Below are 13,484 nucleotides of genomic sequence, written 5' to 3'. Positions count from 1 at the left end.
GTATTTTGTCACTATATTATTTTTCCTATTTTTTAACTTAGAAAAGCTGCTTGTTGTTGTTAAGTACTGTGGAACCGGTTCCAAACCACAGCGGCCCTGCACAGGGTTTCTGAGGCTGTAAATCTTTATGGGAGCAGAAAGCCTCATCTTTCTCCTGCGGAACGGCTGGTAGTTTCGAACTACTGACCTTGAGGATAGCAGTGTGATTTGTAACCACTATGCTACCAGAGCTGCATAGAAAATCTACCTGGCATTTCTATAATTCTTGTTTTAGAAACTTTTAGGCCACCAAAGGCTACAAATGTAATGTGTTCTGCAATGGTTACTTCTTTGTTTTTTTTTTTTTAAAGCAACTGCTTTAAATTTGATTTCCTTAATTAAGTCCTGGTGTGGCACTGTGGGTTAATGTGCCAGACTGCAAAACTGTTTGAACTGCAAGGCCAGTGCTTCAAGCTTACTACCTGCTCCTCAGAAACTCTATACAGGGTCGCTATGGGTTGGAACTCAACGACACTTAACAACAACAAGCTGTAAAAATGATTAGGTCATTTCTACTGTGCCTCAACCTTCTCTTCTAGGCACTTGTGTCTTAACAGTTTCATGACACCATGTTATTACCAAAGACCACTTCTCTCAATTAATATATGTGAAAAAAAATGTATGTGAACCATCATCTCTCATTAAAATGAAAAGCAGTGTGTCTTTTACATGCATTTAGGTTTGGTGCAAAGTCAGGGATATAGTTTTAGAAATAAGCCAATAAACCAGATAATATAAAGAACAGAAATCTTAGTAATATTTTGTAATTAAAGTTTTTTGATGTAATGAATCCATTTGAGTCTTACATGTTTCATATGATGAATTTTTATTTATGAATGGATAACTGTGCAGCTACCTCCAGATGCAGATCTGAACAATTTCTCCTACCTAACAGGCTCCCTTGTGCCCTCTCCCAGGCAATACCCTGCTTGTTCTGATCTCTTGTTTCTGTGGATTCATTTTGCCTGATGCTGACCTTCATATAAATGAGACCATGCAGGATATATCCTTTTGTTAATGGCTTCTTTTATTCAACATTAAGTTTGAAAGTTTAATCCATGTTGTTGCATATAACTGTAGCTACTTATTTTTCATTGCTGTGTAATATTCCATTGTCTGAACATATAGCAATTGCTGATCTATTTAGCTGTGGATAGATATTTGAGTTATTTTCAAAATTGACTTTCAGGAATAAAGTTACTATTCACATTCTCAAGCATGTATTTGTTGGACAAAAGCAACCATGTTTATTTGATATTGTAAATATCAATATACAATTCTAAGAATTAAATTGCTATATCATAGAATGTGTGTTTATACCACCAATTTCCTAAGGAAGTTGCTCCTGTTTGTACTCCCATCAGCAATGTGTAAGGAATCCATATTTAAAGTTAGAGTTCAAAATCTGTGATAAGTGTTGCCAGTAGGGTATATGCCATCCTTTTATTCAAGCTAAAATCCTAACTTGGAATTGGAGGTTATAGTTGTTGTTGTTAAGTGCCATCGAGTCGGTTCCAACCTATAGCGACCCTGTATAGGGTTTCGAAGGAGCAGCTGGTGAGCTTGAACCACTGACCTTTCAGTTCAAATGACTTTGCACTGAGCCCACAGCACCACTTATAATTGTTGTTGTTAAGTAGGTACCTAAAAAAATAAGAAGTCATCATGGTTGACTTATTAGTCTTTCTAGTGCAGACCTCATATTCTAGTGCTAGGGTTCTGACCCTTAGCTTCAAATTAGAATCATGAAGAAGTTTATTAAAGAATGCTGCTGCCTACTGAATGCCAGTTAAATCCGATTATCTAAAGGTATTGTTCATTTTAAAGAGCTTGGTGAGTCAAGTGCACAGCCATAGTTGAAAAACAATATTTTAGTATTTTGATTAGTTTTAAAGTCATGCTTCTTCCTTTATTTAAAGAAACTACCTTTTTGTCTCACAGTGTTGCTGATGCTTTTCATTTGGGAGAACATATTTATATATATATTGTTGTTGTTAAGTGCCTTCGAGTTGGTTCTGACTCATAGTGACCCTGTATAGGATTTCTAAGGAGCAGCTGGTGGGTTTGAGCCACTGACCTTGTGGTTCACAGTCCAGTGCTGATTCTACAGAGCCACACTAGGAATCCTATATATACATACATATATATGTGTGTGTGTATATATACATATACACATACATAAACAGGATTGGACGATATATTGGTTGATGGACTGATGATTATCCACTAAATTCAATATGCTAAATAAGCTCTGTGGAGATTTCTCCAAAGAAAACCTTCTGGTCACAATTCAACACTTACTCCCTACTATGGGATGGCAGCTACTGTAAACACAGGTCAATTGGAAATACCCAGACTCAGGGACATGGATAACCAAGATATCACCTAGATAATCTAAGACTTAAGTACAAGTTACCAATACACAGGGTTGACTTTGTGGTGTATAATTTTGTTGGCTAGCCAACTTCCTTACCTGGATTCTCCAGAATTTTAATTTCTAATCCTCACATGCCTTTGGGAAATACTGTAAAACATTTCTATTGTTATTTCTACTTCTCTCACAGATACAGATTCTTTTATATAAATATGCATAGCAGGTGTTGACAGGAAGTAATGGACTTTGAAGGACACACTTATTTTCTTTTAACCCAAGTTCTCCAGATGGGCTGTTTCTGCTTCCTATAGAATTGTGAACTCTACTGTATATGTTACTGGACAGGTCCCATTTTAGTGTCACTTCTGCTGGGTCCCACTGAGAAAGTAAATTGAATAATTTGGGCATAATTCCCATATTAGTTGACACATGGATGACACATGGACGCCACTTTGGCCCCCTGGTCTCTTCTTTGTATTATCTGTGAGTTTGTGACATTATTGTGCTTCATGTTACCAGTGGAGTTTTGTTCACTAAAGTTGCAAGAGAGAAGTAGGTACAGTCATATAAATTGGTTTTATTTATGGTAAAATTAAGAAATGACAGCAACTAAGATGAGTCATCTAAGCTATCCCCTTGATAGTCTTCTTTATCCATGCGAGGTATTTACTTGAGAGAAGAATGTAGATACCAGGTCCCCGTGGGTCTCCGCATTTCCCTGGAAGGCCGAAGGCAGTGGTGCCTCTGAAAGTACCACCACATATCAAAGGGCTTCCAGAATCTCCCTGGGAGGAAAAGAAGAGGGCGGTAGGGATCAGGGTTGAACATGATCGTTTGTGAAGTGGAAGGAATTCAACATAATTTAATATGAAGTTAAGATCAATCTTGACTTAAGGGAAGATGAGTGTTTAGAAACCCAAAATGTTTGGAAATATTTTATGATTTCTAATTGGCTCACTTGTTTTATTTATGAAGCAGTGGGAATCAAAATGAAACTTGTATTATAGTTTATGCTATCAGCTAATTTGGGGACTGAGAACTACCTGAGTCTCTGCTTTCATAAAGGAAACTATCCTGTTAGCCTGTCATTTTCTCAAACATGCTTAGTAAGTCCAGGAGTAAAATGATCAAATGCAGACAGGATATTGAGGCAAAGAGTGAAAACCATGGAACTGTTTTCTGATTCCTGAAGCAGATAATTGTCTTCCATACTCATAAAGAAACCTTTCTCCCCCTTTTCCCATCTCAAACCAGCCAAGCCAAACTCACTGCTCCCTCCACCAGGACTCCTCGTACCCATCTCAAGCAGGCAGAAATTGCTCTCCCAGGGCTCCTCTGAGCATCTGTTATTTGAGGGAAGCGCTAGAAAACCTGGGATTACACATAGGCTCTCAGTGACTCGACTGGAAAACTCTAACGCTCTTGTTATTGTTGTTAGGTGCCATCGAGTTGGTACCAACTCATAGTGACCCTGTGCAGAACATAATGAAATACTGCCAGGTCCTGGGCCAACCTCACAATTATTGCCATGCTTGAGTCCATTGATGCTACCACTTTGCCAATTCATCTTACTGGGAGTCTAAAGCTATAAGCTTCTGCTTTATTCTTTCTGATTGTCCCATTGAATATGTGAAATTGTATTCTACCCTCCCCACTCTAGACTCAACATATTTAAATGTGTCTGAAGTCTAGAGTCTTTCCTACGGCTTTAGTGTTAGAAAGAAGAGCCCTGCAGAGGCATTTGTAAGGTTGTTATTGTTAAGTGCTATTGAGTCAGTTCTGACTCATAGTGTCCCTATATAGGGCTTCTGAGGAGCAGCTGGTGAGTTTGAACTGCCGACCTTATGGTTCAAACTGACTTTCAGTCTAGTAGCTTTGTCCTACAGTGCCACACGGAGACTCCTGACAAGCATGTATAAGTTGTTGTTGTTGTTATGTGCCGTAGAGTCGGTTCTGACTCATAGCGATCCTGTACAGGGTAGAGCTCTGCAAATGCCAGACTGAGGGACCAATTCCACCCAACTAGTGGGAAGGTACCAATGATCTGCCTCTTTCATGAAAATTTTGACCCTATGAGAGTGTATGAAGCAAGGGACCATGTGAAAAGGTGGGGTCTTCCCTGGACATGTATGTTTTTGGCTCTGTAGGAGAAGTAATAGACTGAAAACCACAAGGTTGACAATTTGAGCCCAAGAAACGAGAAAGTTTGAGTCCAGAACCCTCCCACTTCCTGAAGGCCCTCAATCTTTGATAACTTCCAAGCTATTGCACACTCCTTCTCTTCAAGTGAGGCTCTACGGGGATCTTGGAAGAGGTGAAAAGTGTGATGCCAGTACTCATAAAAACTGTGAAGCACTTTTCCTACTCTTGCCTTTCATCTGTCCCAGTCCACTACTCCTTAAGGACATAAGGAAGGCTTGCACAGTCTCCAAAGTGGGGCATGCATGAAAGTTGTTTGTTGAGGATTAAACTTGATCCTAGGGACTTATTATTGGGCCCAGCTCCAGATTATGAGTCAGATTTGGGAATGGCCAGCATTTCAGACTTGCCCTTGTTGAGTAGGAGAGAAATTTGATGCAAGGAGGGAGTTGGGATAGGGAAAAAGGTACTGAAGGCCCTAGAGCTCTCCTGAGTGTTAGCTTCTTTCAGGTTTAGATCTATGTATGTTAGGAGCTCTGGTAGTGTAGTGGTTACAAATTGGGTTGCTAGCCTCAAGGTCAGCAGTTTGAAACTACCAGCTATTCTATTCCTCAGGAGAAAGATGAGGCTTTCTGCTCCTGTAAAGATTTATAGCTTCAGAAACCCTATACAGGGTCGCTATGTGTAGGAACTGATTCCATGGTACATAACCACCATGTTAATATAAAAAATGAGAAAAAGAGAAACACTGCTTCTTAGTGGTTTCTAGTAGCAAATCTAGAAGATGCAGTGGCCAACCCATGCATTAGCAGTGAATTCCTATTTGATGAGCTGAGGACATTAATTTCTTTGACTAGGGTTTTATCAAGGAGCTCTGGTAGTGTAGTGGTTACGAATCAGGCTGTGAACCGCAAGGTCAGCAGTTCGAAACTACCAGCTGTTCCATGGGAGAAAGATAAGGCTTTGTGCTCCCATAAAGATTTACAGGCTTGGAAACCCTGTACAGGATCTATGGGTCGGAACTGACTCGTCGGCACATAACAACAACAACAGGGTTTTTTTATCAGTAACTCTTTCAAAAAGCAGTTGCTAAGTGCCGTTGGGTTGGTTCCAACTCATAGTGACCCTGTATAGGGATTCCAAGGAGCAGATGGTGGGTTTGAATGACCAATCTTGCGGTTAGCAAGCCAGTGCTGATCCTACAGTGTTACAGTGGACTCTGTAAAGCCAAGAGCATGATAAGACCACATTACATTACGCTTTCTAGATCTGCCTGGCTCATTCTGACTGCTAAAACATCAGATCTTATTTTACTTACATTACACGTGTCTTTTCCACCTTGGAGGCTTCCGGCACAAATCATATTCAGTCCAATCACGGGATTATAATTATAGTGTTTTTCATCATTGCAGACTTTTCTGTCTATGACAGTGACATTGACTTCCCTCAGAATATTTGAAGACTTAGGTAACTGATTGTTAAATTTCCCCCATCCTGCAACTCGACACACCATTCCTGCTTTCACATCCTCCCCCTTTTCAGGTAGTGGAAGGATAGTCACATTTTTATTAAGTATTGCGTTTTTGTTTAGCTGTTGGGAGACAAGCAAAAAGAATGAAGAGAATCAGATACTTAAAATGCCCACATTTCTATTTGTGTTCTAGTCCAACTCTCAGGGATTCCCTTTTTTTTTAATGTGTAGTTAAAGGGGCACCAAGGAAAGGTTTCCATTTAGGTGGCTAGGTTATGAGAAAGCCTATGGTTTTTAAGAAGACAAATAAATACATACCAGTAGAAGTTTAAGATCACCCTCATGTGTGTCTGGATCATAGCATGGATAAGGAATCTCTTTGATGATGGACATTATCTGTTTTTCTGGTTCGTTCTTGTTTATTGTATGAGCTCCAAGAATGACCTCGGCTTTTTGGCCCCTGAAACAGACACAACACCTTTTAACTGGGTTACCCTTGTCAGCAGGTGGTGAACATGGTATCTTCTGATCAATTTCAAAGTCCCATTTGTAAATATGGTTGTTGTGAAGATAGTTTTTTTGTAGCTCAGAAAACAAAAAACAACTGTGTGGTTTGAAGAGTAACAAAGATGTTTGCAAATGTTAATAGCATTGTTGTTGTTAAGTGCTGTCGAGTTGGTTCTGACCCATAGCGACCCTGTATAGGGCTTCCGAGGAGCAGCTGGTGAGCTTGAACCACTGACCTTGCAGTTCAAATGGCTTTGCAGTCTGGCACATTAACCTGCAGCACCACACCAGGACTCCATTATTGTTGTTGTTGTTAAGTGCTGTTGAGTTGATTCTGACCCATAGTGACCCTGTATAGGGTTTCCAAGGAGCAGATGGTGAGCTTGAACCATCGACCTTGCAGTTCAAACGGCTTTGCAGTCTGGCACATTTTAGTCCCAGTTTATTTATAACAAACTGAAGTAAGTTAATTGAAAAACAAATAATCCAATTCCATTATATTTAACCAAATCTTGGAATCTTTGTTGGGGTTTTAGGGCTGTTCCCCTTCAGGAAGATTACTAGCAAAAAAAGGTCTCCGTGATCTGGAGACAGAAGTAAAAGACATCTGGGAAGTATGATTGTTGTAGAGGAGACTCTTTTTAAGAGACCAATAAACTTACGTTAAATAGGAAATCTTTCAGATGAGACTGCAGGGTGGGGGACTCAGTTTGCTTTGTGTGGCCCTGCAGGTTAGTGTGCTGGACTGTAAAGTAGGTTTGAACTGCAAGGTGGGTGGTTCAAGCTCACCAGCTGCTCCTTGGAAACTCTATACAGGGTCACTATTAGTTGGTACCAACTTGATGGCACTTAACAATAACAACAACAATATATGTATTTGAGGGGGGATGATGGTCTAAAGTAGGGGCCCAGGAATTTCCACTTTCTCCTATTCCATGCTAAGTTTTATTTTACTTAAAATCAAAATGGACTCTGGTGGAATTAAAGCTGTTATCATTTGCAGCCTTTATGAGTTGGGCAGCTAATCTCACAGTCAGCAGTTTGAAACTATCAGCAGTTCCTAGAGAAAAAGATGAGGCTTTCTGTTCCTGCAAAGATTTACAGCCTTGGAAACCCTATACAGGGTCGCTGTTAAGTCAGAACCAACTCCATGGCACATAACCACCACCACCACCACCATATAATGCACCAACAAGCTATTCATACTGTATTTTCCAGAGCAGCAGCTGAGTTCATTCTCACTTATGACAGAACAATGCTGTCTAGTAGAGCATACTTTAATGATGAAATATTGTATAAATCTGCATAATCCAGTATGGCAGCCACTCATCAGCTGTGGGTACTGTGCACTGGAGAGGGGGTTAGGGCCATTGAGGAGCTAAATTTGTAGTTTTTAAAAAATGTTTTATTGTGAATTGTGTGATAGTTTACATGGGAGAACATTAGTTTTACATTCATCCTATCATCTATCGTTTCATTGCCATGGTTACAATCCCCTCCATGCATCATCAACCAAAGTGTACACCCTGCAAGCCCCCCCCCCGGTCGTCAGCACACAGCCCCTCTCCCTCTCTGGGTCTAAAGTCCCCAGCTGCTCCATCTCTCCACGTCATCGTCTCTGCCTCCATCCCTGGCATCACTGCTTCTCTGCATAGGGTCCCACTCTCCACTCTTCTCCCTTGATGGTCCCAGGGACCTCTGCTTCTAGTCTGAGAAGTTAATCACTCTCCTCCTTGCTACAAAACGTCTACCTTTACATTTCCAACCCTCACAATCAATCCTGATAACAATTATTCACTATTGTATCACAAGAGAACTATCCGTTAAATTTGTAGTTTTGTGTAACTTTAATTAACTTACATTTATCTAGCTCCATAAGGAGCCCTGTTGGATAGTGGGTTATGAGTTGGACTGCCAACTCTGAGGTCAGGAGTTTGAAATCTACCAGTCACTTTATGGGAGAAAGGAGAAGCTTTATGCTCCTGGAAAGATTGACAGGCTCAGAAATGCTGTGTAGGATCATTATGAACTGGAACCAACACTTGATCACACAACAACAACAACGTAGCCACATGTGGCTATTGGTTACCATATCTGATGATGTAGGATTAGAGGCTTGATTCTAATCTTGGGCTATCTAATCTGAGTGGAGAAAAGACTAGGCCTAGAAGAGAGCTGAAGGGAGTGGTTGGCAGTATTTAAGAGAAAGCTGAAGGAAATAGAGGGGTTATCTAAGGGAGGCAGGATATTGACAGTGTGCCCAGGCCTCGAAAGGATATTGAATCTTCACCTTTCAGGCAGTGGTGAATTCTATGGGTTGTACAGTCATGACCAGAAGCAAAACTTTGTAGCACCTGTACAAAGACTTTCTTGGTACTCCTTCCTCACTGGCCTGACTCTTTGGACCTGAGGCTAGGTTTAACTCCTTATTGAGTTGAGGCAAAAAGTCTCTTGTATGACACAGTTTGTGTTCAAATACTAACCTAAAGGTTGACAGTGCAAATCCACTCAGTGGCACCAAGGAAGAAAGTCTGGACATTATAGCCAAGAAAGCCTATGTCATTGTTAAGCACCATCGAGTTGATTCTGATTCATAGCCACCTTGTGGTTCAAACCAACCTTCAAGTCCAGCACATTAATCTGCAGCACCACACCAGGACTCCTAAAAACCTATGTTGTTGTTGTAAAGTGCCATCGAGTCAGTTATGACTCATAGCAACCTTGTATAGGGTTTCCCAGAAGCAACTGGTGAGTTTGAACCGCCAACCCTGCTGTTCAAATTGACCTTGTGGTGCAGTGCATTAACCTGCTGTACCACAGTGTGACTTCTACAAACCTACAGAGCAATTTTAATCTTCACTCCAGTGTGGTGCTGTAGGATAAGTACTGAACTGCTAACTGCAAGGTCGGTTCTTCAACCTCACCAGCTGCTGCTCAGAAAACGTAAGCAGGGTCTCTATGAGTCAGAACTGACTTGGTAGCACTTCAAAACAAGAGGTTTCTCATACAAATCGACATGAGTTGAAATTGACTTGCTGGCAATGGGATTTTGGTTTTGTTTGGGGTAGAGCAAAATTTAAGGGATGTGAGAATACAAATGAGTCTCCTATGTGTTTTGTGGGATAAATATCTGCTTATTATGATCACCCCAAATTAGAATAATTGCACAAATATTTTAAGATCCAAAGCACTTACAGGGGACAGTGAGCTGCAGTCAGCACCCAGTTTTTTGCAATCAGAGTCCCAGCACAGATTTTTTTCCCTTTAAGTAGTACCATGTAGGGTCTTGAATGAGGATCTACTTGATTTCCTCCAATGATTTTTGCACAGAAATCTGTTAAATAGAGAAAAGCAATTCTGGTCAGTACTTATTCAAGGAGTTCTAAATAAAGTCATGTTTTTAAGGCTAGCCACGATTTTCCCAAGTGGAGAGGAAGCATGAGTGAGAGCATTTCCCCCTGCTTTTAGTCAATGTAAACCTTAGACACTTGAATGTGAATATCATGCCTATTGGACTTTCTGAAGGGGTCCTGTTCTTTCATCCACATAAGTCAGGTCGTTGGCCATCTCAGGAGTGGTGAGGCTGGAAATCTGTCACAAATCAACATCCTCAGGCTGTAAACAGTAGTTACGAGAGATGCTGGTGGTGATGGAAACCCTGAGTACGCTCTACACCCATCTTCTGTCTCAGGATTAATCTGGGGAGTAAAGTGCTTCTGGAAGCCTGAGAAATTCCCTTTTACCCTCAGTCTTTGCAGAAAATGATCTGATTATAGCTTCTGTTGTCTGATATTCCACCCATGAGTTCTTTGGTCATTGTGAGACTTCTGATTATTGAACTTTGCACCGTTCTTATTCATAAATTGGGAGAATAACATTATTTGCACCTGAGGCTATCCTTTAATGCCCAGACTGAACCTCATGGTTTAATCTAAAGAATTTTCCAATGAGGGAGGGGAAAGGAGAAGATGGTACAGAGGATTCTGCTTCAGTAAAATTTCCTTAATGATAGACTAAGAATATAGACCCATTGTTAGACCCATTATCAGAGAACAGTGAGATCCAAATACAAGGCAAACGGTGCCAGCTGAAAGGAACTTGTGCCTTTGTAATAAACTCTCAGTGCTTCACCTTCTTAGACCAGATGTTCCTGATTCTCCTAAAATTTCTCTCCAAACGGTTGCCTGAGGTACAAAGTTCCTTGAATAAGACCCAGTGCTTGGTGTGCCCTAATTACAGTTAAACTACCACCAAATTGTCAGTAAGGTAGACAATACAAATATAGAGGCCTTTCATGAAGTTTGATGAAGGTGAGAGTAATGGAGAAGAAAATGACCACATGGGCTCTCATTTCCTGAAGGGAGTTGGGAAGGCAAACTTCTAGGTTATGGAAATAAAAGGGCAAGGAAACCATCCACATCCCCGTTTTTCCCAAGGTGAATCACATTATAGATGCATATTTGGACCTTCTCTGAACTTAATAGAATATTCACTTTGGTAAAGAACCATGTTTAATGAGCACATATAACAGTCTTGAAAATATGCCTACTTTTCTTGTAACCCTCAGAAACTCTAGGGAACAGTTCTAGTCTGTCCTATTGGGTCATTATGAGTTGGAATCCACTCAATGGCAGTGATTTCTTGCAACCAAGCATTCCTAGAAGGGTCTGTGGAACTCTTTAGAGCAGATGGGAAGTTTTAAAATACTAACACTTTCTGGTTCTCATCAAGAATAAAATCAGACTCTCTCTGGGGTTGGGGCTGGTATGTTGCCATTAAAAAAAAAAAAAAAAAAAAAAGCTTTCTAGATTATTCTAATTTGTGGCAGGGTTGAGACCACTAGACTACAGTATCAACCTTCACTTGTGAATCTGTTCCCTATAAAGGGTCCGTGCTCCTATATGGACCCATGTTGCTCTTTGAGCACATGAAACAAAATGGGGAACAGCAAGTTGTTTTTGTTTCCTTTGAAAAAAAGATATTATTGGAATTTTTGTCTGCCTTTTTATAACTGTTTTGGAGAATTTAGCATGCCTGAACATGGTCATTCTAGGACACACTTATAATATGCCAACCTTTTTGTCCCAAATATCCATCTTGTTACTTAAACATTTCTTCTCATTTTCAGGTACAAGAGAACCCAATGAACTTTCTCAATAATTTCTGGCAGAACAAGTTGTTTTATCAGTCTCTGCCCACCCCTCCCTCCTCTTAAAGCTGACAGACCCAGGAGAAAACCCATGACTGACTTGTCAGCCCAGTCCCAGGGGTTCATACTTCCTAGAAGGTTTTACAAGGAAAATGTAGACCTGCCCAGGGATTTGAATTTCACAGCCAATGCCAAGGGGCGCTTACATAAAACCAGGAATGCTAGCAACCATTTAGCACACCAAAGGTGTAGCTTAATTACGACTAATAAAAAAGTACTAAAGAGCTCTCAAAGAATTGTTATGGGGACTTCCCCAATGTCCTAATTAATGTATTCCCATAGAAACTCTAACTTAGAGAGATCATTATAAAAATTCAAATCATGCCTGGTTCATTTTTGGTGTCTAGATCATGTTTGTCTTCAGTGTCTTTAAAATGAGTGCATTTTCTGCTGCAAGCAGGCTTAATTGACTCATATACTATCATTAATTTCCTAAAGGTACAATTAGTTTTCCCAACTCAAAGACCTTTTTAAAAATGGGTTTGCTTGTTTACACCTGGTCTTTATTTGGACAATTTTCATGCTACAATAAACACAGGTGGTTCTACAATCTTTCATAAAGAAATTGTAAAGAAGAACTTGTAAGGAATAAATGAGAATGTGCTTTCCTTCTAACATAAAGATAGATGTTTAGAAGTCAAGGAAGAATCCTAGCTATCTTAAAGTTTTGGGGAAGCAATCTTTTCGTAGTAGAAATAGCTAGTATTGCCGAATATTCATTGAAAGTTTGCTCCATTTTTGCTTCATAGTTAGAATGGAAATGATAAGAATTTGTCTTACCTTCAGGAATTAGCAGAAGAAAATTGACGATTGAGAGAAAGGACGCCAGAAATGTGTAGGAATTCCTCATTGTGGCTGGTGTCCCCACATCAATCAATATGAAAATCTGTTTTGTTCTTAATTGCTGCTACCCAATATATTGAGAGTACAAAGGATGTGGTTGCCTTTCTTCCTTTGCAGTTTCTAAGGTGCCATAGCATTGGAAACACAAGTGAGAACAGTGAATAATTGCTCATCAACAGCTCTGCCAGGAGATAGGTGGAGTTGTAAATCAACAGGCTTGTGGTTGTAAGGGGACTTTGCTGCTACCAGAGTACAGGGAGTCCCTGGGTGAGGAATGTGACCAGTTCCTAAGCATGTCTTTAAGTTGAATTTGTAGGAACATGTGCAAACAATTCTTATTTAGCCTTACATTAGGATGAGAAACGTTTTAAACTGTCTTTCCTTCCAGAATCAGTTGGAAAAGAAAAAGGGGAGTCCGACCCAGCTATTTTGCTCTAATATGGGGAAATATATCACTCTAAGAAGTATGAATGCCAGCTGCTAAAGGAACAGTATAAAGTTTGCTTTCTAGTAGAACTGTCTTGAGCTCTTTTTTTGAGTTAAGGATGTGATATTTAGTATAGTACATATGATCATGTGTTCTGTCCGAATCAACCATAGGTAAGGCTTCTGACCTGGTGGTTACTTTTTCTGAAATCACATGACCTTAGGGGAGAGCTCTACTGTTTCCTTTTCCCAGATATTACTATTTCATCAAAGATTAATCATTTTCAGTAATGGCAGTGAGATACCCTGCTACTACTGGTTTTGATTTGGTTGACTATAGCTACTGGAACTGTCTTAACAGAAACATTGACAATTTTGTTTCTTTTTATGGGAATGTGGCTGCTATTTTCCATTTGTATTGACATTGATTGAGATATAGTTGATGTACCATAAATTTTACCCATTTAAAGTATATC

General features: G+C 40.0%; 1 protein-coding gene across 1 annotated transcript; it reads right to left on the bottom strand.

Annotated features, from left to right (window-relative positions):
* Positions 1-3,036: 3,036 nt before the first annotated feature.
* Positions 3,037-12,589, bottom strand: LOC102833606 (granzyme A-like). Its single transcript, XM_006874661.1, has 5 exons — positions 12,520-12,589; positions 9,726-9,864; positions 6,342-6,483; positions 5,871-6,143; positions 3,037-3,198 (listed from the first exon to the last, which is right to left on the bottom strand). Exons 1-5 carry the CDS (start codon positions 12,587-12,589, stop codon positions 3,037-3,039), a joined length of 786 nt encoding a protein of 261 aa, XP_006874723.1.
* Positions 12,590-13,484: the final 895 nt, after the last annotated feature.

Source organism: Chrysochloris asiatica, unplaced genomic scaffold (assembly GCF_000296735.1).
Source record: "Chrysochloris asiatica unplaced genomic scaffold, ChrAsi1.0 scaffold00291, whole genome shotgun sequence".
Taxonomy (NCBI): domain Eukaryota; kingdom Metazoa; phylum Chordata; class Mammalia; order Afrosoricida; family Chrysochloridae; genus Chrysochloris; species Chrysochloris asiatica.
The sequence above is the reverse complement of the archived record's forward strand: the minus strand, read 5'-3'. Positions and strand labels throughout refer to the sequence as shown.